The sequence below is a fragment of the Panthera pardus genome, unplaced genomic scaffold (assembly GCF_024362965.1).
Source record: "Panthera pardus isolate Hobbes unplaced genomic scaffold, ASM2436296v1 HiC_scaffold_21, whole genome shotgun sequence".
In the NCBI taxonomy this organism is placed as follows: domain Eukaryota; kingdom Metazoa; phylum Chordata; class Mammalia; order Carnivora; family Felidae; genus Panthera; species Panthera pardus.
The window spans coordinates 21,236,301-21,264,067 of record NW_026526777.1 but is presented as its reverse complement, the minus strand read 5'-3'; the positions used below and the strand labels follow the sequence as shown (position 1 = coordinate 21,264,067).

General features: G+C 36.9%; 2 protein-coding genes and 2 long non-coding RNA genes across 7 annotated transcripts in view; 3 read left to right on the top strand and 1 right to left on the bottom strand.

Annotated features, from left to right (window-relative positions):
- LOC128778822 (uncharacterized) overlaps window positions 1-1,958 on the top strand; it is a 24,348-nt gene extending 22,390 nt beyond the window's left edge. Inside the window, exon 2 of the long non-coding RNA XR_008424550.1 lies at window positions 251-1,958. This is a non-coding gene — a long non-coding RNA (uncharacterized LOC128778822). The remainder of the gene's footprint in view (window positions 1-250) is intronic.
- Window positions 1,945-27,519, bottom strand: RO60 (Ro60, Y RNA binding protein). 3 transcript variants are annotated; one of them, XM_019465595.2, is made up of 10 exons: window positions 27,412-27,519; window positions 22,840-22,913; window positions 17,147-17,746; window positions 12,744-12,964; window positions 12,101-12,247; window positions 11,709-11,846; window positions 10,810-10,926; window positions 10,381-10,494; window positions 9,955-10,101; window positions 1,945-8,401 (listed from the first exon to the last, which is right to left on the bottom strand). In XM_019465595.2, exons 2-10 carry the CDS (start codon window positions 22,844-22,846, stop codon window positions 8,249-8,251), a joined length of 1,644 nt encoding a protein of 547 aa, XP_019321140.2. In that variant the 5' UTR covers window positions 22,847-22,913; window positions 27,412-27,519; the 3' UTR covers window positions 1,945-8,248. The 3 variants fall into 3 exon arrangements, with proteins under 3 accessions (XP_019321140.2, XP_019321141.2, XP_019321142.2); XM_019465596.2 differs by lacking the exon at window positions 27,412-27,519 and adding an exon at window positions 26,917-27,097; XM_019465597.2 differs by lacking the exon at window positions 22,840-22,913 and having other exon boundaries at window positions 27,412-27,516.
- Window positions 8,398-10,152, top strand: LOC109276553 (uncharacterized). Its single transcript, XR_002084722.2, has 2 exons — window positions 8,398-9,172; window positions 9,973-10,152. It is a non-coding gene; the product is annotated as an uncharacterized LOC109276553 (long non-coding RNA).
- Window positions 27,086-27,767, top strand: part of UCHL5 (ubiquitin C-terminal hydrolase L5) — a 41,483-nt gene continuing 40,801 nt past the window's right edge. For both annotated transcript variants that reach the window (XM_053908984.1, XM_053908983.1), the window contains exon 1: window positions 27,086-27,767. In XM_053908984.1, coding sequence (XP_053764959.1) covers window positions 27,215-27,767 — 553 coding nt within the window. In that variant the 5' untranslated portion in view covers window positions 27,086-27,214.

Sequence of the window (27,767 nt, the reverse complement as noted above, 5' to 3'; positions counted from 1 at the left end):
CACCCTTTCCCCGTACCTTGCCCTGTATCTCTTTCACCTGGCTGTTCTTGCTGTGTGCTTTTACTTATTTTATTATTATTTTTTACATGTTTATTTTTGAGAAGAGTGAGCGGGAGAGGTGCACAAAAGGGGACAGAGGATCTGAAGTGGGCTCCATGTTGACAGCAGAGAGCCTGTGAGGCTTCGACTCATGAACTGTGAGATCATGACCTGAGCCAAAATCAGACGCTCAACTGACTGAGCCACCCAGGCGCCCCCCTTGCTATGTCCTTTTAAAATAGACCAGTAAATGGGGCACCTGGCTGGCTCAGTTAGTTAAATGTCCAACTCTTGGTTTCAGCTCAGGTCATGATCTCACTGTTCATGAGATTGAACCCCGAGTTGGGCTCTGTGCTGCCAGTGCAGAGCCTGCTTGGGATTCTCTCTCCCCCTCTCTCTACCACTTCCCTGCTAGCACGCTCTCTCTCAAATAAACAAAAAAGCCACACCAGTAATCTAGTAAGTAAAATGTTTCTCTGAGTTGTGAACTTTCTAGCAAATCAGTTGTCCCAGGGACTGGGTTCTTGGAACTCCCATCTATAGCTGGTCAGTCAGAATAACAGATGACAACCAATGTCAGGCAGATTGGTATCTGAAGTGAGGGTTTGAGGGGCAGCCTTGGGGACTGAGCAGCTGCCCTGACATGCCAATCCTGTTTGACCAAGACTTTTAGTTTTTTTTCTAGTTTATTTTTTTCAAGGGAGACAGAGACAGCATGAGTGGGTGAGGGGCAGAGAGCGTGGGGACAGAGAATCCCAAGCAGGCTCTTAAGTGTCAGTGTGGAGCCTGACGAGGGGCTCAAACCCTTGAAACTGCAAGATCACAACCTGAGCCAAAACCAAGAGCAGGACGTTTAACCAACTGAGCCACCCAGGCTCCGCTCCCCCCCTCCCTCCACCCCCCTCCAAGACTTTTAGTTTTAACTGAAATGGGCTAATTAACTGTTAACTAGCAGTTAACAGTGATTATACCTTCTCTTTTCAGAGAACATTATTATTTAAGAATTTCTTTAAGTGTTTGAGAGACAGAGAGACAGAGCACAAGTGGGGGAGGGGCAGAGAGAGATGGAGACAGAATCTGAAGCAGGCTCCAGGCTCTTGGCTGTCAGCACAGAACCCGACACAGGGCTTGAACCTGTAAACCATGAGATCATGACCTGAGCTGAAATCAGACGTTTAACCGACTGAGCCACCCAGGCACCCCCGTCTATTTAATTTTTCATGTTACGATATGAAAAATACACTGTTTGCTGTAGCCTACCAATATTAAAAACATGGGCCCTTTGTTTCTTATTTTATCACTGATCAATTTATACTTGAATCAACAACATAGCTACTAGGGAAGCTGGAAAGCTGTTAAGAAAAAAAAGGGGTATTTTGTCTTAATGTATCTGGATTGTTTACTAATATAAAAATTAGCATTTGAACAATATTTTTTAAGTCACGTCTTCTTGATAAGGTTTAATATTGTTAATTACTTCTTAAGTCTAGTTTTCTCATCTGTGAAGACATGTATAACTTGTGATCTTTCTTCATATAATGACAGTCATCTTGAAATAGAGAACTATAAAGTCAACAAAAATGTCCAAATTCTTCGTAGGTGCATTCTGATGTAACTTACTCTTTTCCCAAAGGTAACTCTGAGTAATTTTTTCACGAAAGAAAACTATTTTAAAACTCCTTTAGAATGTGCACTTTGGTTAAATCCAGAGATCTACAAAAGAATCCTCAACCACATGTATTTTAAATATAATTATATACAATTAGAGGCATTATAAAGCCAGTGTTAATTATCAAACTTTAATTTCATCTTATTCAAGTATTATAACATTACTAAGTGCCTTAGCTTTTATAAGACATATTATATAACCTTAAAATTCTTAGTTCGTTGAAGAAATAAAGACAATTATTTGATGTGCATAGAGTTTATTTGGTGTGTCTATCAATTTCTACAATACAGTTGACTAGAAACCGTTCCCGCAGTGTGTCTGTACCCCATGTCTAAAATGATGTATTCAGTATGGTATTTTGCAAGGCTAGAAAAGGAGAGAAAGTCAAAATTTCACAGTATTGGTGAAAACTTTTATCATGAAATAAATTTAATTCTTTAGTATTTCATCCATTTTCTATCAGAAAAACAGCAAAATTACATTGTTAGGTGTATTATTTACAGTGAAAACTTGGAAGACTCAACAAAGCATCAGTAAGTTTATCAACAGAGCTAAGAACCCTCCCACCCTGCTTTCCAGGGTCCCTTCCTTTGAAATGAAACTTGTATAAATCAAACTTTGTATCCTTAAGCACCAGCTTGACAATTTAAAGTTTTCTTTCAATTTTATAAAATATTCCTGCTTTGAAAGGCAAAGTGAATGTAAAAATGTGAATGTAATTAAATCACTGGCCTGGATACTCTTTATTGCAACAATTGCAATGTTTTACAACTGTATTCACTTCTTTGAATGAATTTGCTTATAGGCTTGAAACAGTATTTGCCTTTTGTTTTCAAAAATTCCCTCAAAAAATTAATCATTTTTGAAACTGTACACCCTTATTTTTCATTCATGGTGTTTATGCAGCTTGGTCCTTGGAGATTATGTTACATAAAGTCCAGCTTCTTGGATAATTTGTTATACCAAACAATAAAAAACCTTAAGCTACCACAAAATATTAGTGATGTTAACAGTCATGTATGTAGAACTTATCAGTGTACCCAGATTATCCTATTAATAGGTGCTTAAACTACTAATGTACAATCAGGTTATGAAACTCAACAGTTAAATTTCCATTTATTATGCAATGAAAGCTCTAAAGACCCTCAGAGTTCCTGTACTTCAGAAACACTAACACTATTAAGGCATTACTTAATGAACAGACCCTACGGAAAGTAACTAATATGCCTGTTGGAGAGCTAGTCATATTTTAAGGCAGTCAGAAGATTCATTTTTTTCACTTTAAGGCTCTTACATACTTAAATGTTATTCTATGCAGGCATTATTCTGTGTAATTTAAATAGTAAGTGGTCATTTATGGAAATCAAAGTCTTTATATAAAGCAAATGGACAGTTTCAAACTAGATTATAACACCCTTCCCCCAACCAATTTTTTTTAAAAAGAGGATTTCAATCCCTTTGGAGAATTTCTTCATTATCAGAAGCTGGCAATAAAGTTAGAAAATGTAACTCAAATGCATTACAAAAGCTTTGTTTAGTCATACCAAGACACATTATGTATAGTCCATATTTAAAATAATAGAGCAACAGAAACATTTTTGATTACTATTCATTGTATAATATTTTAAACTTAATTTGGCTGTATATAGATTCTAAAGTTTACATTGCAAATAAAGCCTAATAAGTATTTTAAACAAGTTTCAATATTCTATCAATTTTATGTGGTAATAATACATAAAATAGCAAGGTTTTACCTCATTTACTACCTCAACAATCCAAGTGTTCATTAAGTGAAACCAGCAGAAATGTAGTTTTAACTTACCATTTGTTTTGTTCGGTTTTCTAACTGAACTTCTAAAAGTACAGAAATCTAAATATATTTTAAAATTAAGTATCAATTGTGTTCATAAAGTTAATATGATACATGGTGGTGCTAAATTAAATAGAAGCAAAGGGAAAAATCTCTTTAGGCTCAGAAACAGCTTTTGTGTATTTCCATTGTATTTACAAAATTCATAATCATTGAAAATAAATGCCTTAATTGTAGTAATAGGATGTTGCAATGTAACTCCTTCAGTTTATTTTTCTACCAATTTCCAATATAATTTGACACTTTCAGGGTTTAGGAAAATGTGTCACATTATAATTTTATTCAAACAGTATGCTTAACTACATTAAATTTCTACATGAAAAAATATTACCATAGAATTTTAAATTAACTTCCTAATTTTTCAAAAGCAAATAAACTTACCAATTAAAGAAATGTTAAATGTGAATACAAGTTATTTACAAGATCTTTTATGCTACAAAAGATGTATATATAAGCTCAGTGAAGTACTTAGATGAAAGATTTGAAAGTGATCATTATATGGAAATATGAGCATGGAGATGTGCTCAGAGTATTCAGTTAATTATTTTTCTAAGAGCAAATTAGATCTATAATTGCAAACAATGGCTGAATAATCTTACCCAAAGGCCACAGAATTTCTGCAAACATCTAACACGAAGGATATACAATGTAACTTGATTTGGGGAGGAAACATACTAATCCAATTATTGTTCCAAGAGACCTGCCCATTATTAATTTGAAAAAATATGATCTTAAATCTATATTGAGCAAATGGAGATCTGCAAAAAGATTCATCCCAAACCTAACTTTGTGTGATTTTTGTGTCATTCATTTTATTACCCAGGTAAGAGCAGGATGAGAAACAGAGGACACAAATGTGAGAATAAAGTAATTTTAAAAGAAAAAATGAGGTATAAAAGTAATCTTCCAACAAATAAGATTAGGGAGCAGATAATAGGAAAATACTAAATAAAATCTGTACAGTAAATACAACTAAATTCATAGTGTTATCTTTTTTTTTCTTTCTAATTCTTCCTTGTGTATGTTTACCATGAGCTCGTATGACATTTCTCTAGAGAGGATACTGCCTTAACCAGTCACCCCAAACCTGTGGTATACAAGAACAGAAATTCATTTTTGGTAACTTACTCTAAGGGCATCACTTTTTAAGACATTTTTATTTGTGGGTATGAGATCTTTAGGTCAAATTACGGCACTTCCAGTAAGTGATCACAATGATTTCCCTTCAATTACGGTTTAGATGTACTTTTAAAAATGTTCTGCACTCAAATGTCAGATCCTCTGACTCATCCAGGAATTGTGCCTTAAATTTCCAGAACGATCTTATATTATTTCTGCAAAATCTCATAAAATGAGGAGAAAAGCCTGACAAAATTATATTCTATCATTTGTGGATTTACCTGTTAAAAGATTAATCAAATGCTTATTAATAGTTTCTTCACTTAGACTATAAGTTTGTTCTTCTAGGTCTATCCAGGCGGATCTGAGACTCGGAATGTGTTCCTTTCTCTTGACCAGAGAATACGGACTTCTTAGTCAACACTCACCTTCACTATAAACATTTTTCTTTCACATTTTCCCATTCAGAACAGGAAATTTGTTAAAATGACAAATTATTGAGCCTACTGAATGATTTTTCTAAACATTTGTTCAAAATATGTTAACTCCTGTGAAGAATGCTTTTAATTAAAAAAATTTCTAATTTGTATTGCAAGCCCTCCTCCTAATTTAAACTTCTATATAGATATTAAATAGTTGATTCTTCTAAGATCCAATCATCATCTAGGTTACATTTTAAAGATAACAAAATTGGTAAGTTAAATTGGTTGTCTACATTCACATAGTAAATTAGATAAAGCAAGAGGTTCTAAAGAGGTAACCCTAAATTCCATTCACTGGCATCTTCCTCACTAATGTTCCCATCAAACTAAACTAAATAATATATAATAGTGTTAATGGAATTTTCAGGAGGTTTCAACTAATAAGGAACGGTAGGATTTTAAGATTAGTTTTAGTTTCACTAATTACAACTATATCCTGAAAATATTTACATATTTTCTAGGAAATAAAGTTTAGTTGTTTTTCTTAGGATTGATTTATTTTAAAAGCAACATTTCCGTAAATGTTAATGTAGCAATAATCCTAAAAGTAATTCAGAAAATAAAACTTCTTTATCACTTGAGTACATTTTACTCATAATGAGGTAAAGTTTTAAATTTTTTTCTATAGGACTATGTTATATATAGCAACACAAGTTATTAAGACATTAATTGTGCTTGAGAGTTACTATGAACTATAAAAGTATACATGTTCACAATTTGTGTTTCTACTACTAAATCAATCATGTATATACATTATTTCCTAATACCTAAAAAGATAAAAGTCTTGAATAATTTTATGTCACCCATTTTGTAGGGAGATGAATTCTGGAATGGGAATGAAGGGCCCAGATTGCTAGATTTAGTGCTCCAAAGCCATACTCTCTTAGACCTTGGATCCCTAGGCTACAGATAAAAATTAACTTTTAAAAATTTCTAAGGTTTCTTCCAGCTCTAAAATTTCATGATTTGAAAATAAAGTTACCTTCTATAATGGCCTCCTTTATATTTTTTTTCTTCCCTAAATCTTACCCTAATCCAGTTAATCGTATGTATCTAAATATTTCAAAAAGGTGACATCTAATCTTCTCTGATGGACTGAATATTACTATTAGCTTGTGAACACCTAAAAGCACTATATGACCAGTACATAACTGAAGGAAATAAACTTTTATGCTTTATTCCAGTTAACATTTCTATTAGGAATAAAGTTAGATCATGTTGTCATTTTTAATTTAAGATCTTGGGTTTACTTTGAAACTCCAAATACTATTATATACTAGGCTCTTTAAACTTTAAATTCAATCTGAACATAATATTTTAATGTATCAAATGTAGCTAACACCTTACATCTAATGCTTGGCAGAGGGTTAAAAACAGAATGACACCAGAAGCAAAGTATAGAGGTGGTGGTGGGGTGTGTGCACTACTTTGCTGACCAAAAAAAATCTCAGATAAATCATACTTGCAAACTGCTACCAACGGAATGGCTATGTAATAGAGCCAGCATTAGTATGTCAAGTAAGTTTGAAAGGGACCATTTTCTTGTCACTTCCAGAGCCCAAATTTCCTATAAAACAGATCTCTTCACAAATTCTAACACTACTAAAGTTTCCCCTTTGTGCTCCAAACAAAACCTGTAATTCCTAAGTACACAAAAGGCCATAATTTACATTTACTAGTCTGACTTTCCCATGACAGTGAGAAGAGCATTATAAATCCTCAATGAATCATTATTATGAAAAGTACATAAATATTGAAGTTTTATGTTCTCTTAAACAACCATGATGTAATTATGAGCAGAGATATTGGCATTTCAACAGGTTAAACCACCCCAGAAAGAAGGGACATTTGCTTCAGAAAATAATGCACTTTAGTGTAGTGAAAAGGTTTATACACAAATAAAATAGAAAAAAATTTTCTTACAGACTAGTGATATGTTACTCAAAAGCTGACTTTCAAACCTGAAAGACCTAGCTTGTATTATTTTTTTTACACTATCAAAAAAGAATGTTTTGTCACAAATGAATGGACAAAAAGATGTGTCACTGACATGTTTACAATTAGGAAATATCTAAAACCCATTTACAATTGGCTAAAAAAATAAAGGTAATTACAATCATATTTATTTTAAAGGAAAAAGCTAATCTGGTTATAGTTGAGAGTCTAATGGTCATACTTTCAGATTTATGAGTGGGGGAGTTAAATGATTAAAACATTGTATGTCCTTTTCATTTAAGAGTGTGAGAAAAAAGTGTAATTACATGTGGATATGTTATATTTTAGCAAAAATTGTGAAGTCATGCCCCACTCACAGCAATAAAATGCACCAAAACAAACAAAACGTAAACCAGATAGACCCTCACCTGACACAAACTTTATAGTCTCTTCTCAGGGGTCTCCACCATGTTTCTTGTTAATGTTAACAATCCTACAAGTGTAAAAATATCAGATTCAAAGTATCTTTTTCATTGAGTATGAAAGCTGCTATTTATGTGATCTTAGAAAACTCCAAGGAATCTGTAAAACTCATTCATAATTTAATCAAATGTCTTTTTTTTTTTAAACCCCTTGGTATAAAAATTTACAGATGAATTTCATATTCCATCACAGTTACATGGTCCAGTGCATTTCAGAGTATTTGGACATTACCAAAGCTGTCCTTTTCCAATGCAAACATTTAAGAAAATTTTCAGCACTTCTCAAACAAGTGACATGATGTGGAACTACTTACACTTTTGGCTCTTACTTCTTTTAAGTATAAATGTAATTATTAACCACAGCAAAACTGTTTGACTATTTTATGGTATCTATCAATAAGAAGTTCTCTGTTAGACAGAAGGAGCTACAGTGTATGCTGAAGCTATTTCCCAAGAACTAGTTTAGTAGACAGAACTTTGGGCTCATCTTATTTTTCCTTCCTTTTTGTTTTTGTTTTTTGGTAACATATCCACATCCTATACTATCATCTTATCATCACTGGATTAAGTAAGATCAGCTGGGAAGTAGCTACATATTTTTAGCGAGATCACTGATGGCAATGGACCTCTTAGATCATGCTGGTGCTTATGGTTAAATCACATCTAATGTGAAATTTCGAATTACATCCAGAGCTCCGGTATCAAAGCCACACATATCCAACATGCCTCTATCATCTGGGTCTGCAATGGTAAAACCATTTGATGTCATTCCACAAACAATCAATTTAGCTGGAATGTCCATTTTCTGTAGGAAGATCAAAATACATATTAAAAAACTGTATGCAAGCAAAAGCAAATAACCTCCAAAGTTAAAACACTTCAAATTCTATCTAGCTTTTCATTACAAAGTCGATCTTTTTTTTTCTCTCCATAAAATCTGTTCATCTTTCAGTCAGATTCTGTGATTTCAGAAAAACAAAAAATAAAATTGTGTGAACAATCTGCCTGAAATTCCTGCTTCTGTTCTGTGGGCCAGAGTACACTCCTGAGCAGCCTAGAGACTTTCTACTTATGAAACCTGTCAGGATTATTTGGGGGCATCAGATATTTTTACCAACATGTCAAACAGTGGGGCCAGTGTGTGTGGGTATATGTAAAGAGGTATTTCCTGATGATTAACAATGTTAGATCTATGATTTTATTATATATATAACATACACATGTCACATGTAAGACCCTGTTCTCTATAGCTATAACTTAAGGTTAAAATAATTGATTTTTGGAGAAAAACCAACAATCACTGAGTATGCACTATGTCAGAAACTGTAATTAGCTCTTTAAGTAATTTATCTAATTGTTATAACAACTCTAAAAGGTAAGTAGTACTACTTTTTTTAAAAGTTTATTTATTTTGTGGGGGGAGGGGTAGAGACAGATGGAGAGAGAGAATCCCAAGAAGGCTTCACGCTGTCAGCACTGAGCCTGACGCAGAGCTCGAACCCACAACTATGAGATCATGACCTGAGCCGTAGTCAAGAGTCAGATGCTTAACCGACTGAGCCACCCAGGCACTCTGGTGAGTAGTACTATTAACTACTAAGACCTATACTATAGTAGTAATATACTACTATGACGTACATCGGTTAAATAATTTGCTTAGATCCACAATGGGTAAAAGAGACTCAAAACCCAGGCTGCCTTGACTCCAAATTCTCTTCTCTCACTTGTTCTCATACTTATACATCAGAATCCCTAGGAGAGTTTTGTTAAAACACAGTCTGACTCTCCAGTTTCTGATTCAGCAGGTCTCCTATAGGGTCCAGGAATTTGCATTTCTAACAAGATCCCGGGCCAAGCTGCTGGTAGGAAAAACACATTTTGAGAACCGGAGCTCCTCAGCTATTTCTTTTTCCAGTCACACTAGCCATAATTCAAGTGCTCAACAGCCACATGTGACTAGTAGCTACCACAATGGATACTGGAGATAACATTTCCATGATTTCAGAGAGCTCAGTCGGAGATAGAACAAAGAAGTAGCCATAAAACTTAAAACACAGATTATAGCTTTGCTTTAATTTTATGTCGTCCTTTAACAAAACTCACAAATGATACTTTATTTTGATTGTCACCAAAAGCAGTTTAAAGAGGATGTTTTTAGTAATGTATAGAATTGGAACTAGTTGAAATAAATCATGTATGTATAGCCAATACTTTTTATTTCAAGTGCTGCTGCATCCAGAACTGGCGTGTATTCCTATACAAAGCTATAGACTTATCTTCGGTATCAGTTTTTGGAAAAGCAGTGAATATTTGAGAACTGTGTCTTATTTTGGGATGAAAGAATACTTAAAATGTTACCTTTCGATACTCCCTCAGAGCAATAGCAGGATGGACACTTCCAGCAAAGGTCTCATTATCAGTGAAGACAATGAAGACATCAGCAGCTGTGTTTGTCATTTGAGCCCAGATCATTGGAAGAGAGCAATCAGTTCCACCTGCTGGGATCTAATGCAAAACAAAAACATGCATTAGAATAAAAGTGCCCTAGTTTCCATACTGAGATGTCTGAAATAATTAAATATTTAAAAATACTATTTTTTACATTATCACTTTACTTAGAGCCAATACACAGACCTTCTCAAAGTGTGTGTATTTTTATTTTGTGCTCATGAGAAATTGAGATGAAACAATTTGTTCTCATGAATTTACTACTATCAGTCACGACATCAATATAAGATTATTATATAACACATGTTAAGTAAACTTAATCAAACTGTTCTTTACCTGATTCATAGCCATTAAAACCTGTTGTAATGTCATATCTGTAGTCACTGGACAAGGTACCATTTCATCTGAAAAAGCAACTACATAAGAATCTTTTTCTGTTCGTGTGACAACCTGAAAAATTCAAAGGTGGTGAGTTTCAGCAGATTAGGGTAAAACAAATACAGTATCTTGAATTTCTTAAAATTCATCTTTGAAAGCTTTATAAATATACCTACATTACCATATGCATACAGTATACTCAAAACCTTATTTTTAATTATATTTAGATATGAAATATTTAACTGAAATGAAAATGTGCCAAATAAAATGAAATGATAGAAACAAATGAAAATATAATCCTTGATCATTATCTACCTTCATAGTTTTGTCCCACATTAAACATTTTTTAGGGTGGCAAAATCCTGAAATGGCCTTAGGGGTTCTCACCATACACATTGCTGCTGCAACTGTGCTAGCGTTGAGCACACTGCCCAAAACTCTTTGGTTCATCGATGCACTGACGTCGACAGCCAGCAAGAAACGCTTTCCAGTAGGCTCCACTGTCTAAAGAAAACCAAAACAAATAATCATGAAAAACAACCATAGAAATTAAAATTAAATTTCTAAAACTTGCATTTACTTATCTTTCACTAGACTTCTAAGATAACAGGTCTTGTTTTTGATTTACCAATTGACAAGTATTTGAAAATGTCTGGCCTTTTTTTTTTTTTTTTTTTAACTTTATTTATTTTTGAGAGAGAGCAAGAGGGAGACAGAATCCGGAACAGGCTGCAGGTTCTGAGCTGTCAGCCCAGAGCCTATTGTGGGGCTCGAACTCACAAACTGTGAGATCATGACCAGAGCTGAGATCAAGAGTCAGATGCTTAACCGACTGAGCCACCCAGATGCCCCTAGTTGCTACTATTTTGCTGAATGGCCAGAATATTTTAAAACCAAAAATTTTAACTTATGGCTTTAATGTAGGATTTTCAGTCCTAAAAAAAAAAAATCACTTCCCATAAAGACAGAAGAGATGCCCTACTGATTAACAGAATGACAGAGGACCAAGTCAAAGGACTCTACAGGAATAAAAAAATTTAAATTTGGTATTTCAAAACTTATCAAAATGATAAGATAATTGGGTATCATCCAAAGGTGAGGAGAAATTCTTTACTTAAGCTTACAATGTTAGCTATATATCCACATTTACATGAACTATGGAAAAACACATGAATATCTAATCAAAAATGGTTAAACTATAAGTATCATCTTTAAAATGTGTTTTTATAAAATATATGAAGTCCGAATTGGGTCATTTGTTATGAAATGAAAAGTCAAACCATTACCTTAAATGTTTTATAAAAAGCAGTATCCAGAGCTTTCAAAATTTCTTCATCAGGGAGCCACTTCAGTTTTCCTCTGAGCCCATGACCTGTTTTATAAGTTTCTGATGCAATTAAAACATGAAATGGATGTATGCGAGCCTAGAAACAAGACAGAGACAAAAAGAAAATCAAAAATCAAATGAAAAATACTCATTATGTCTTTAGGTTTTGTTATTGTAGCTAATAAATAAGTTTCATAAAGAAAAAATGAGGACATATTAATCTTAGATTTCAAAGTCAAAATGAAATTTGGTATGATAAGTCTCAGAACACCTAAAACTCTACTGACTACAGTTCCAAAACTTAGGTGCTGACTTTTTCAATTAGTAGTAGCTAACAAAGGCAATACTTACCTTTTTTAACAGCTTTTCATTACACAGTTTTTCACATACTAAAGATACTTCTGAATTTCCTGGTTCAAGCACTGAATTAGCAGTCATCTTTCCTAGATTCCTTAGTAATGCAGTAAGAGGCATTTCTTGTAACAAAGCCTTCCATACCTATTGCAGTAACATAGATTGAAATGTAAGGAATTGAGAGGAAATGAATCAATATGTTAACTGTATAATATTAAGAATATATTCTTTAAGGTTTTCTTATGGGGTTCAAAGTATTTCTAAATAAAAATTTGTGTGCATTGGTCAAAGACTTATCAAATTAACTTGCTCTTCACTAGAGTAAGAAAGTGAAGTCTATTTTACGAAGGAATCACATAGAAGAATTTTATTTATTTTTAATTAACAAGGCAAATTAACCAGCCTTTCTGAAGCAGAAATAACACTTAACTGAATGCAAACTCCATCTGGACATTGTATTAAGTGTTTTAAATAAATATTAACCTCAAGATATATTTTAGATTTTTGTTAAAAAGAACTGAATGTATAGTTATCCATATAAATCACGTCATAATTTACTTTTATACATAGCATAAATTTTAATACCTGATACGTATCAAATTACTCATGCTTAATCACATGCATACTATAAGCCACTTACCTCTTTAGACTTTAAATGATTTGTTAGAAGATGTTCCCTAACTAATCTATGCTCTTCTATTAGATGAATGACTTCCAGTTCATCTTTTGTGCGTTTCACTTTCTCTACAGCCTCCAGATACTTTAATAATTTTTCAGTCTCCACAGAAAGTGCTTTTTCTTTATACAATTCATGGACTTCTTTCCAGCCCTTTGTAATATATTTGGTTACAATAGCAAGTCCTTTAAGAAAATAAAGAAGTCAAACAGCATGAGAATATGGGATATACATAAGTAGACACAGAGGAGCTTAACCTTTTAAGCTGTGAGGCTGCTTTCTGTGATATAACAAACACATTCAAGCCAACGGAGTCAAATGATTTTGCTTATTCCATCATAATTGTTTTAAAAGAAGCTCTGGAGAAAAGTCTCTTATACCATTAGTCATTTTACGATAAACCTTTTTTTTTCTTTTTGAGACACCAGCATTACAAACTTGGGTAGACAATACCTATCTCAGGTTCACAATCTCAGAAAATTCACAAAACTACAGATCTGTCTCAGTTAATCTCCTTTCACTTGTCCCTTTCTGCTGCTAAATAAATAAGCATTTATAAATAGCAGAGGTAAGTGGAAATGGACAGTTAGGTAGGTAATTTGTAATTTTTTAAAGATAAAGTATTACAGTCCAAATTAAAAAAAGGAAAACAATGTGTTCATTTCTTCTATAAATTCTTAAAAAAAAATTTTTTTTTAATGTTTGTTTATTTTTGAGAGAGAGAGACAGCGTGAGTTGTGGAAAGGCAGAGACGGAGGGAGACACAGAATTGGAAGCAGGCTCCAGGCTCTGAGCTGTCAGCACAGAGCCCGACGCAGGGCTCGAACCCACGAGCTGTGAGATCGTGACCTGAGCCGATGCTTAACTGACTGAGCCACCCAGGCACCCCATCTTCTATAATTTCTTTTAACAGTTGAAAGAGTTCTTGATTGCGGGGCTGAGGAAATTTGGGTTCTAGCCTACATTCTGCCAAAAGATGGCTGTGTGATCATTCCAGGCCTTAGGTTTTACTTCTGTAAAATGTGGAAGGGGAGATTTGAGTTATCACACTCAAAAAGGTCTATGGGGTAAATGTTGGTAAAATAAACAAATGGAACAGGTTATATAATAAAGAGTGGTGAAGACTATGGGACTAGAGGGGTGTCTGGGTGGCTCGGTCAGTTAAGCGTCCAACTGCTGGTTTCCACTCAGGTCATGATCTCATGGTTTGTGAGTTCGAGTCCCACATGGACTGATAGCACGGAGCCTGCTTGGGAGTCTCTCTCTCCCTCTCTCTCTACCCCTCCCCTGCTCACGCATGCTCTCGCTCTCTTTCTCAAAATTAATACATAAACTTAAAAAAAAAAAAGACTGTGGGACTAGTGAGTATGCCCTACAAATGTTTTAGTGAAGTTTTGGCTTAGTGCTGCCAAAAAGGGTATTTTCAAAAGTATCCAGGATAGGTATTTTTATGTATCTTCTGATTTTTTAAAAGTGATATTAGCAAAGAATTCATTTTTTTTCTAAAATATTGTGCAGGCCAAGTAAAATCCATCTGTAAGGCAGATTGAGCTTATGTGTTGTCCCTAGTCTCTAGTTTAAATAATTTGATCAAAAGTCAACATTAGTATGTAGAAACTTGTAAAGTACTGTGACTTGTTACCTTCCAGATTTTAGTCCAAAATCTTATATTGCCTTAAATTACTAAATGTTTCATATGTAAGCATGTCTTCTATTTTGTCTTTCCAACTAAAATAAAACTTTCTTAAAGGCAGTCTTCTTATTTTTATCATACCCAAATTCTATGGTGGCCACACAGTTAAGTACACAATAAATACCTGATTAATTAAATCATATTTTGACTTGTTTTATCTACTTTAAATACACATTTTGGTCAAAATATTAAAACATTACTTATTTGGGGGGCGCCTGGGTGGCTCAGTCAGTTAAGTGTCCGACTCTTGGTTTTGCGTTGGGTCACGATCTTGTATTTCCAGAGTTCAAGCCCATGTCAGGCTCTGTGCTGATAGTGTGGAGCTGGCTTGGGATTCTCTCTTACCCTCTCTCTCTGCCCCTCCCCTGCTCACTCTCTCTCAAAATGAATAAACTACAACTTTTTTTTTTTTTAATAAAATATTACTTACTTGGTGGCTTAGAGTTTGATTCTAAATTCTTTTCACTCTGAGAAGCCTAGGGATCTCTTATGCCTGAACATACTGTTATGACCGCCAGATTTTAAGTATGAGTTCTGCCCTCAAAAAATTTAGAATTAAAGAATACTGTCTGTGGGAACAAGTTTAGGAAACATTTACTAATTCTTCTTTTTATCGACCAAGAATTCGAAACCCAGTATAACCATTTGCACAAATTCAGAAACCAGTTTTTCCAATTAGAACTAGCACTTAGGTCCACACCACCATCTGGTGTCTCAACAGACAAATAAAGCTGGATCCCTACATTCTTCTCATACTGAATCAAAAATTTAAAAGTAAAAAATTAAAGCATGAATATTTTAAGGAAAAAAACACAGGTAAATATTTTTATGACTTTATGTTGGAAAAGGCTGCTCTAAATCTAACACAAAACAAAAATCTATGAATAAAAACACGTAAGTTTCATTACATTAAAATTCCAAACTTTAGTGTGCCAGAAACCCCAATCAAAAAAATTGACAAAGAAAAAAAAGGGGGAAAAGTGCATGATAACATGTTATTAATTCCTAAGTGTCCCAAGTTCTTAGAACAGTGCCCATACATAGTAGGTGCTCAATAAACATTTGTTGAATGAATAGTGACTATCAATATTAAGAACAGCAACTCAATGGATAAAAGGGCAAAGATACAATATGCTCTGCAACAAATTACAAATCAGCAGCAGCACATGGAAAGATAAACTTTTGCCCACAAACACAAATTCAAGTAAGGTATAATTTTTCACCTATCCTATTGGCAAAGATTAAAAACCACTGGTAATAGTCACTGTTCAAATGTCGGGAAACTGGCCACTTCTATATACTCTTTGTGGGTTTAGTCTTTATAAAAATATTTACGTTATACACATTTTTTCTCTGTATTTTTGTAATAGTATGAAAACCCAGAAGCTACTTAACTGTCTTCAATGAGACTAAATAAATTATAGTATATTCATTCAATGGTATATTTGCAACTATTTCTACTGACTTGAAGAAATACCAATTTGCTTTTAACTGAAACAAGGTCTAGGGGCACCTGGGTGGCTCAGTCGGTTAAGCGTCTGACTCTTGATTTCGGCTTAGGTCATGATCTCACAGTTTGCGGGTTCGAGGCCCACATTGGGCTCTGTGCAAACAGTGCAGAGCCTGCTTGGGATTCTGTCTCCCTCTCTCTATGGCCCTCCCCTCCACCTCAAAATAAATAAACATTAAAAACAAAACAAAAAAACCCAAAGGAGGTCTATAAAAAAATTTTAAATAAAACAATGTATTTTAGGAAAAATCTGGAGTAATATACAATGTATATAGTAATTTCTTTTGAGAGGCAGGATTCTACTTTCTGTATTATATTTTTATGTATTATCCAGCTATTTAAAACAAGCACGTAATTTCTAATAAAAAAACAAAACATCCAGGTGTTTGTATATGTAAATATTCGCAACAATTTACTGCTTAAATTTCATTTTAAAAAGTCCATTCATAATAAAAAAATGATAAATTAGGAATTCATGAGGAGCTGTCTTTTCAAGTTTCATTTCTGGTATTAAAAAAAGCAAATTTTGGACATGTTGATTTTTGTGGATGCTTATACTTTACATTCTTCTTGCCCAAAAGTTTTTATTTCCCTTCTAAGAAGGACTAAGTAATTAGTGTACATCCAACTAACTTCTCAAAAGTCTCTTCCCATAGACACAGAAAACTGCCGCAAGTTACCATGTCCCCTGGCTGACTGCTTGGAGACAATTAACATCCTGAATTGTTAAGTTCAGCACTATTTCAGGCAGCCTTTAGGTTCCATGGAACATATGTCCTAGGAAGACAGGGAGGGAAAGAAAAAGTCTTAAGGGCTGGAACAGTACAGCCTGGCTATCTGCCGTCTACTGGCTAGGAGCGCTTTGCTTCCTACAGCTTTCATCACGTCCATGCTGCTGTCATAGTCCGTAATCACTTGGGTAAGCATTCTAGCCAGCACAGTGACACTGTGAGATCTAGAATATTAAATTAATCTGTAAATCTGTCATTTGATTCTTGATTAGTAATGTCCGGATTGCCTGTGGTAGGTGTTTAATTCCAAGGTAGTATTAAACATTTGAATTAGTCAACCAATGTGTTTTGAGAATGAAAGCCTGTTTCAAATAAAATATTTCTATTTATCGGTATTTGCAACTTCCCCCAACCCAAAGGTTGTTATGCTTACCTTCATTGGAAGGTTTAAGATGTGACAATCTTAATAGATCTTTGTGAGACCAGCCATTTCTTTGTTTATACTTTGTAACTGCCAGAGCAAGGGCCATGCCCCCCTTTTCATTGTACCAGTCTGCTATAGCCTTCCGGAGGGCACGGCCCCACATGCCACATTTCATGCTTTCCTTTAGATCTTTCTTAAACTGGATAAAAGTAAACAGATGTGTAGGAATGCGACAAACTTCAGAAACAGCTTTGAATGCCGCTTGTTTTGTGCTTATGTCGGAACACTGGGAACAAATGGCAAGTGCGAAGAGCATAGGCTCCTGCTTTGCCGTTCTGCCTTCTTGACTAAATGACTTTATTTCCTGTATCACTTCACATCCTCTGCCGTCTTCAATCAATCTAATTAAAGCTTCAGCATTTTGAAGGCCCAACTTTTGTTCTTTGATATAATAAGTCCCACCTTCAGAACCAAAACATAAGAACCGGTGTAGTCGATTCATATCAGTGACTTGCCATACATATCCATCTTCGGAATTGGTTATCTGCTTCTCATTCAGTGGTTGCATTTGGTTCACTGATTCCTCCATTCTTCTGTCTTTTAAGAAACCTAGCAAAAAGCAAAATGTTATTATAGTTAGAAACAATAAAATTGTAAGAAGGAATACATTTATTTTTATTTATTTTTGAAAACATTCATTAATGTATATTTTTTGAAATCTGTTACAAAGTCTTTTAACTTAAAAGCATTTTTTAGGCTCATTAAGTGGTAGTATGATAACCAGAAACAACAACAAAGAGGTTATATTTTGGAGGTATAAGTTTGTTGCGTCAGAGACTAAGCAGGCAGTTTAGCAGGCAGTCTGAAGGCCCAGAGAGAGAATAAAAAGGGGTAGGGAGAGCAGCTGTGGTCGCTGAGGCTAAGAAAGGTCTTACTCCCTGAATAACTGCGTACACAGTTTTGGTTGCATATCCAACATCCGTTCCTTCCCTCCCCTTTCTTCCTGGCAGTAATGTCCTTTAGGGGAGGCTAGACCTTTTTCCAGACCTATCGGATGAATCTTGATTTACTCTAAGCCAGTGGTTCTCAAACTCTGTGTGCATCCAAAGTAATTGAATTGCTGGTTAACATGCAGAATTGTGTGTTCCACCCACCACCCCCAAAGTTTCTTTCTTAATTTAGTTTATGTCCGGGGTGAGGTCTACACATTTGTACTGATCACAAATTCTCAGGTAATGCTCGCATTTCTTTTGCCATGTGACAAGTATAGGGGATGGGCATCTAACTGGCCCGTGTGCAGTAAGTCTGCAGAGAATACTTCTGAGGTTTTCTTCACTCTTAAAAGCGGGCTTGGGCTCTTACTAAGAACGCTCCCTTTATACCCTGAGACATTCATTTAAAGTGATGGCTGGAGTGTGGCAACTATCTTGAGCTACAGGGGAGCCAGTTTAGGAAGACACACTCATTTATAAGGATGATAGAACAGAAAAAAAATTAGAAGGAATCTGGGTCCATGGTATCATCGAGCAACCTGGAAATGCCTTACTTAGAAATTCTGTATCCTTGTATCTTTACTTAGACATTTTGTATAGTTAAGCCGTTTGTAAGTTTTCTGTTACCTGTAGTTGAGAACATACTGATTAACATCCTATCAACTGTGCTCATTTGTAATTTATGTGATCAACTACCTGTACTTTCTTCCTTCCATTATCTCTAAAGCTACTAGCTGCATGGCAACAATATCATTTTTTATCCTCCTAATGGAACCACAACTGTCCACTACTTTATCAGTCCACTGCTACTCTAACTATAGTACAGCTGCCTGTCTAGATGCCCCAAGTCTCCTGTCTATACCACTATAGTGCACTAGGTTTCTCCCCATGACAAACAAAACAACACGACCAGAAAATAAAGCTCAACCAGCATTTATTGCATATTAGATGTAAGACATGAAAGAGAGCCCTGTTCCACTAAAAGGATTTTTTTAAGTGTTTAAGAAAAAGAGTGTGTGTGTGTGTGTGTGTGTGCACATGTGCATGTGGGGGAGGGACAGAGAAAGGGGGTGGAGGGGGGAGAGAAAGAATCCCAAGCAGGTTCCATGCTCAGTGCAGAGCCTGAAGAAGGGCTCAATCTCACGACCCTGAGATCAGGACCTGAGCCAATATCAAGAGTTGGATACCACAGAGCCTGCTTGGGATTCTCTGTATCCCTTTCTTTCTGCCTGCCCCCTCGCACCCACCCCCCCCCCCCCCCACTATCTCTCTCAAAATAATAAACATAAGAAAAAAAAAAAAGAGTCAAACACCTAACTGACTAAGCCATCCAGGTGTCCCTAAAAAGATTTTTTTTAAATGTTTTTCCCTGCCCTCAAAAAAAACCCACATTCTAGTCAGTGAGGTAGAAATATACATATAATACAAAGCAAACTGTAATTAAGTGCTCTAATAGAAGTGTACTGAGAGTCAGCAGAGAATAAAATAATGTTGTCTCAATAATACAGGAAGACTTGTGCAGAATAGACAAACTGAAAAACTGGTATATAAAGTTTGGGGGAATGTATTCCAGAAAGGGATTTCTGAAATCTTGCTGTCTTTAGATTTTAGAAAAAGAACTAAGTATATTGGCACAGCTGTAACGAAATGTTAACTGATGAGGTAGTAGTAGCTTAAAGGGCAACACAAGGTAAAAGAAATTTTGTATTTCTTGTACATCATCACAAAGATGATACAAGCTTAGGCACGTTTATATATTGTAGGGAAGGCTTAAGATGGAATCCTCATGAATATTAACAATTAAGAGCTAGTGAGAAAAGGGCCCTTTAAAAGAGAAAGAGAAGGTTTCTCTTACACAGGTACACAGACTTAAAGTGAACCAGGGCCAGTGGTATCACAGACCACAGGGAAGAGAATTTTAAGGAGTCCATAGCTGTAATGCCAAATGCTCAGAGATGAAGTAAAGTCTGGAAAATGACTACTGGATTTAGCAAACAGGAGTGAATGAAGAAGGGCAACTGTTGTAGAATCCTGCAAGAAGGAGCCTGAACAAAGTGAGATTAGGAGGGGCGCAAGGGTCGCTCAGTAGGTTAAGCATCGGAGTCTTGCTTTTGGCTCAGGTCATGATCTCACAGCTGTGAGATCAAGCCCAGCAATGAGCCCAATGTTGGGCTCTGCGCTGGGGAGGGAGCCTGCTCAAGATTCTCTCTCTCTATCCCTCCCCCCACTCACACGCCCTCTCTAAAAATAAATAAGTAAGTAAGAGAGATTAGGAGTATGCAATGAGGAAGGCTTCACAAGTGGACTACTCTTTACAGAAGCATAAAGGGAAGGTAAGAGAGATGAGAAGACATTGAGGTTGAAGTGGAATGATTCAATTTGGAGTGGAAGACAGTAAAGGATGTAACCAAGGGGATGAGATCACTAAAAGAAGTCAAACATAATAAGCTTTAGAGCATCCAGGTTGAGACTGGCCTACTGACAGCAAGAGAGACATCTCTTTCATTAAGAGTGTAGACAGATTTGAGAAACGAGAGGAATAAGGAGATTGAGGGAAGTCTGGCAGGTAAGGGAGCCATGAGGTTGGGTCTCAGAGAGGGGAACACATCATGATATGGGGATAAATGCATGGGAGAATGGAGAGCCTCACATTTTGAAGGTGACCGGGGGCAGGGGACAGTAATTTGAATTGTGTTGGAAATAATCAGTGTCATTATGAGGCCTAGGCCTCAGATGGTGTCACTGTGTAATGATCATATTATATTAGTCATTAGGGACTGATTTACTGAGTGCAGCATAGGCTGAAACTGCTGCTGCAGTAATGATGCTTCTGCTATTTATTCTTACCCCCTCTTTAACATGCCTGTTTAGCTGCCTTTTAATCCAAAAAACTTTTGAGAAGGATAAGAGGCTTCTCAAAGACTGACACCTTAACTGCTAATTCCAGTAGAAAATTTTCTATTATTTTGACCTTTGCACTGCATTTGATATTGCTAGCCCCATCTTTAGCTTTTACAAAAATACCCTTGGGTAGTACTTTCACCTGGCTATTCCTGCTTATTAGTTGAATAATATAGAAATGATATTCAATATCAAATTTTGCTAATACAACAGCTTTCCTGAACCAAAGCCCAATAAGTGTGATTTAAAGGTCCCAATTCAAATCTCAAAGTTCTTTCCCTTATTATTTTTTTGTCAGCATGTCTGGCTGGTATCTTTAGTTCCACTAAGAGCAGGGACTGGGTCTTAGTTGTGTATCCCTTCTCTGAACCTAGGATATCACTTTTAAGTAATTAGTAATATATATTTAAGAATAACAGAGCAATATTAAAGTAATTTTCTGAACCATCTAAGAATTATGTATGATTGCCTTTTCTTTCCTCTAACATTTTTAAAAATAAGTCTCAACATGTGCAATTAAAAATATAATTCAAGCCTTTAAGATAAATTTGGTAATTAGAAAAAAAGTACTATATGCAGTAAATGGATATACAATAAAAAGTAATACATGAGAAGTTATGAAGAGGAAGTAATGAATACTAAGTAAAACTGTCTTTTGAGAATAGTATTTCTTTGGAAGTTTTTCTAATGCATTTAGTGTCAGGTATAAGTATCTTGTTGAGCAAGCAGCAAAATGAACTTTTAAATCTAGGGAAGATGCCTAAGAAAAATCCCTAAATGTAACCCTTGTAATCTCTACCATAAGAAATGTAGTTACTTATTCACAGCTGTGTCAATGGAATCTTATCCTTTGCACATACTAATGACAACCATGAAGACATACCCTTTTAACATTTTTACAGGAAAAAATGCCCAGCTTTTCACACGGTTCTATGACTATTCTTTCCAGGATGCAACATAAAACAGTGGGACAGATTGCATGAATGGCCCCTCTCTACTTGCTTGTGTAAATTTATCAGACTCAAAAATTTAAAGTTAAATATGAAAAGCAGAATGGCAGTACTTCTAAGCTACTCTCCTGGTACCTGAGTGCTGATATATAAATTAACTTTAAAATTGTCTAGGTGGTAAGACAGCGGTATAATAAAGAATATCTAGTTTTTTTCTTGGCAGAGCTTCAAAAATCCTAGGAATTTCCAGATTGATAAGTCTTTTTGTTATGCTAATGTGGTGATTCATTCTGGGCTTCAGGATGGGGGCTGGTCACCAAAAAGACTAATCATTTGATTAGAGGGTTGGAATTTTGGGCCAGATCAAACTCCCAGGAGGGCTGTAGGGCCCAAAATTGGGTTCAACCACACAGTCAACCAATCATAACCAATCATGCCTAGTAATAAAATCCCATATACAAACTCTAAATATCAAAGTTCACTGGTGCTTCCTAACTGGTGAACAAACTGATGTGCTGGGAGTGTGACAAGCCAGGATTCCACACAGAGGGTATCCCTCTCCTGCCTCCAGACTTTGGCTTATAGGTGTCTTCCATTTGGCTGGTCCTCAGGCATATCATTTAACTGTAATCATTAGGATAGCGTTTTTAGAGAGTTATGTGAGTCATTCTAGTGAATTATTGACCCTGAGGGGGTTGTGCGAAGCCCTGAATTTGTAGTTGGTTGCGTAGACTAGAGACCCTACTTATAACAGGTGTCTCAAGAAAGGGTAGTCTTGTTGGGGATCTTGCCCTTTAACTTGTGGTGATGTAGGAAACAAAGGCAGAAGAATAAAAGATTAAATTTCCTTATAACTTACAGGCCATTGACAAGTCCTCAAGACAGGCAGATTGACATTCCTCTGGGAGCTCAGCTGCCTCGATGTTGACTTTGCTAAGGGCAAAAGGCAATCTTATTAGCCTGACCCCCCGGAATCGTATGTCTACTTAACATATAAAAACTCCTTTGGAAACTTCCTTTACCTCTACTACCCGCCGCCCCCCCCCCCCCCAAGATGTATCTTGGCAATCATACTCCAAGCTTATGGTCCCCTGATAGATATCTGAAGGGTCTCATTACTGAGTTTTTACTAAACAGTAATAAATGACCTTTTCCTAACAGCAGCTAGCCTCTCAAGGTCCTGGAAACCTTGTTTCCAAAATACCTTCGAGACTAGACCCCTCCTCCCATGAAGATATATAATCAGTCACCCATCGCAACCCCAGTGCAGCTCTTTCTGCCCATGGGTCCAGTCCCCGCGTTTTAATAAAACCACCTTTTGGCACCGAAAACATCTCAATAATTCTTTCTTGGTTGTTGGCTCCGAACCCCAACACTTCAAACCGCATCAGTGGGATCTTAAGCTAACTCTGGAACTGAACTGAACTGAACTGCAGAACACTGAGTTTGTGTCAGAGAACTGGGTCAAAACAGACACCAAAGGCACAGGGACAGTAGAAAAAAAAAGATAAACTGCACTTCAACAATATTTAAAATCTGTGTTTCCTCAAGAAAGTGAAAAGAGATCCCAGAGAATGGGAGAAAATACACGCAAATCATACCATAAGGAACTTGTATCTAGAATATATAAAAAACTCGTAACTCAATAATAAGATAATAACCCAATTAAAAAACAGGCAAAGCATCTGAGCAGGCACTTCTTCAAAGATGTACAAATGGCCAATAAATACATAAAAAGATGCCGAATATCATTACTCATCAGGAAAATGCACAACAAAACTGAAATGAGATCCCACTTCACGTTCACCAGGATGGCTACAATCAAAATGACAATAATAAGTGTTGGTGAGGAGCTGGAGAAATTAAGACCCACATACATTGTAAAACGAAGGATCATATGGTACCTCTATATTCAACCTTTTGAAGAATTGCCAAAGTGGTGAGGGGTTTCTTTACGGGGTGATGAAGATGTTCTGAAATTAGACAATGGTGAACGCTCACACTGAGATACAGAAACTAAAGCGACTCCATGAGCTGTGTTTTTGCTCCTTTTCCTGCTTCTACACTTGCTAGGACCTGCACCCCACCTTACACACGCTTTACACTTCTAGTACAAAAAATGTATTCCCTGTCTGTAAGGGTCAAGGAGCTAATGATTTCTTTGGAGTCTTCCAGCACAGATCGGAGTGAAAGAGCAAGGTTGCAGACACTGACTCCAGGCACACTGCCGCCAGATCCCTGGCTCCAGGGCACAAGTCACTTATGGAGGACACCTGAGCACTCCTCGTTCTGACCAGTTTCTGGATGCCTGAGAAGACATATGGACCAGACCACAATCCTTAATAAAAGCACCAGAGCCCAAACAAAACTGAGACTACTCTACTCTCCTTTCTGAGTCTCTCAGATACTCTGTATCTGTCCCCTCTCTGTATCTTCAATAAACTCTGCTCTCACTTGATGTCTATCCTTCCTAAGGCCAAGGATCCTCTTGGCTGGTCCTGCAGGACTCCTTCTGGGTCCATGGACCCAGTCTGCCTATGTCAACACAAGTCTGTGAATATACTAAAATTCACTGTATTGCATACTTAAAATAGTGAATTTCATGACACGTCAATTCTCTCAAAAATCTGTCATTAAACGAAAACTAAAAAGTGGCTATATTTGGGAAGTTATTTAAATAGAAATTCAAATGATATTTAACTATCTACTTAACTATTTAACTATTTATCTATTTAACTATTTATTTATAGGTATTTCCTATATTTGTCTTTAGAAAGCAATTTGAGATACACACAGATATATACAGTATCTTAATTTTTCCTCTCCCCAACTCCAATCATCTCCCCCCTCGGAGCTTAAGCTCCACTGTCAGTGATTTAGAAGGCAGTTGGGCAGTGAGTGAGGTCAGAGCCTGGTCATCAATTAATCCACTCCTGAATAATGAAGTGTTGTAAATCCAGATTAACAATTAAAAAAAAAAAAAAAAGACAGTTAATTCTTTGGGTTGGCCTGTCCTATCCAGAGCTCTTAAAGCACACCATTCTAAAGACTCTAATATAGCTGAAGTTATTTTAAACTTCCGCAAATTAAAATTTGGGGAAGAATTAAACAGGTCACAGTATTTTTAGAGGCATAGCCACAATTTGAAGTTGGTTGTGGACATTTTATACATTGCCCACTTCTTTCTTTCTTAATATTGACTGCAAAATCAGCGAATGCCAGTAATTAATATACAAAATGTATATTGTATATTACAATATACATATTGCCTTGGGCACTGTCGTATGTCTGTAACAGCAGTTCTTTCTGCTTTGTATTCATTAGAACAACGTTTACTGTTCTCTTTTAACAGTACTAATAATACAGTGTTTTTGAGGATTCCTGTTTTTCTTGAATGTACACATCTGAATATCTTTGCAAACTCTCTTGATCGTTTATTACTTGAAAATGTTTCATCCCATGAGGTCGAACAAGTTTTGCAGCTTAACCGTTTTTTTTAAATTTTTTTTTCAACGTTTTTTATTTATTTTTGGGACAGAGAGAGACAGAGCATGAACGGGGGAGGGGCAGAGAGAGAGGGAGACACAGAATCGGAAACAGGCTCCAGGCTCCGAGCCATCAACCCAGAGCCTGACGCGGGGCTCGAACTCACGGACCGCGAGATCGTGACCTGGCTGAAGTCGGACGCTTAACCGACTGCGCCACCCAGGCGCCCCATTAACCGTTTTTAAATGAAGTCAAAGCTGATGTACACCTATGAGAGAGTGCAAGACAACTTAAAAGAAACAATACTGCAAAAACTGGGGCCACAAAGTCAAACAACTATCATTCAGACTGCTGGTGTACCTGAGTTGATCATGTCATGTGGGATGCAATAAAAAGTGGTGACGACCTGTTGCAAACATGACAGCATGCCATCCTGAAGGCGTGCATCTTCAGCCAAGTGGTCGCCATGTAGTATGCACTTTGTATTACCAAATCTTCTCATTTTCCTCAAAGACCCAGAAATCTGGATATTTTATGCAAATTTAGGATTAAATGTGAAAATAAGTGAAAAAAAATTTAAACTCCCTTTCTGGTTACTTCCAGGCTGTGTAAAGGGCTAATTTTTCAGTTAGGGGGATCTTTCTACCACAGCCACCAAGTTCATAAAAATGTTAGTTATGATGTATTTATTCAGCACAGAAAACACTTTCAAGTTCATGGCAATATCATAGATTAAAAAATAACACACATTATCACAAACAGCTATGGACTCCAGTGACACTCATTCTAGGTATGGTTCATTAAGGAACTGCAGCTAGACTCCTGTGCCTCACAAACTTTTTCCTGTCTCCTAGGGACAAACTTCAAAAGTTTCAAATGAAAACAAACAAACAATTTATACAAATTTTGATTTCTACTCCACAATATAGCCAGGCCTTTTTTTTTTTTTTTTTTAAAGTAATCTCTATGCCCAACTTGGGGCTCTAATTTGCAACCAGGAGATCAAGAGTCTGATGCTCTACCGACTGAGGCACCCAGGCGCCCCATAACCATGCTTGCTTCAATAAAAACTGTTCTTTTGTTTCCCTCAGTAATATTTGTCATGTTAATTTTGTGGCTTCACCTAGTCCATAACACAGTGCTCGTTAACTCCGATGTATAGGACACCTGTTTGTGAAGCAAGGAATCAGTTTTCTCTACTAAAATATTTTTTTCTGGAAGCCAAAGGCCCTTCTTGGAACTCAGAGCTTTAAGGAGTGATGCATAAATACACATACTCTTAAAGATTTATAATCTTAACAGAGGTCTGCTGAACGAGGGCATTTTCACGGTTTAGCGAAAATAGGCATTTTTGGTTTAACTCCTTTAATCTTAGAAACATTACAAATGTTCGATTAATACATTACGTTTTTTTTAACCTAATTTTCTTTTAGGCATCGCATCCCCTTACACTTGTCTATCGTCCCCACGGATTACAGAACAGATCTCACTCTTCTCGTCATTCCCTCGAGGATAAATTCGCCTTCTGTCTTTGCACCAAAATCCCTCTTCCAAACCCCAGAGCCGGGGCAACGCCTCCCGGCGCAGAAGCCGCGGGAGGAGGAGGAGGAAGAGGAGGAGTAAAGCGGGACCTCCGGACGCTGGCCTGTGGGAAGCTATGGAAGCACAAGCCGGAGCGGTCCGGGATTCGGGAAGGGCCCACCCTCGGGAGCGTCTCAGCCTGGGCAAGCGAGGTTGTGCCCACAGCGATGCTGGTTTCGTTACCCAGCAAGGGCGGGACGCGGAGGCAGGGCGGTGGAGAACGATGGTTTGGCGAAGTGTTTGCTCCGGCCTCGGTCGCAGGGATGCGGGATGAGGGACATGGAGGATCAGCTAAACCTCGCGCGTCCCCGGGGCCGCTCAGACCGCACAAAGGGCCCCAGTCGGCCTCCCGCAGTTTCCTCACCTGTGCTTGCCGGCCGACCCTCCGAACCCGCAGCGCCACTGGGAGAAGCCCTGCGAGGCGCGGGAAAACGACCAGAAGCAGCTGCACCCCTTTGGCGGTAACTGCTCCAACTCCACCACCGCCGGGGCCTGCAGGTTCGGCTCCCGGGAACGAGCCCCGCCCCTCTACTTTTGCCCCGCCCTCGCTCCAGACTGGCGAGGATCCCGGATGTTACCTCCTCCGGCGTACTGAGTCCCCGCCCTTTCTTCTTAGGCCCCGGCCCCTTCCGAATCCGCTACGGGTCCTGCACGGCCTAGGAAGAGTTTCACTGTCTCTTGGGTGGCTAGAGCGTCCTCCCGCGCTTAGTCGCGCTGCAG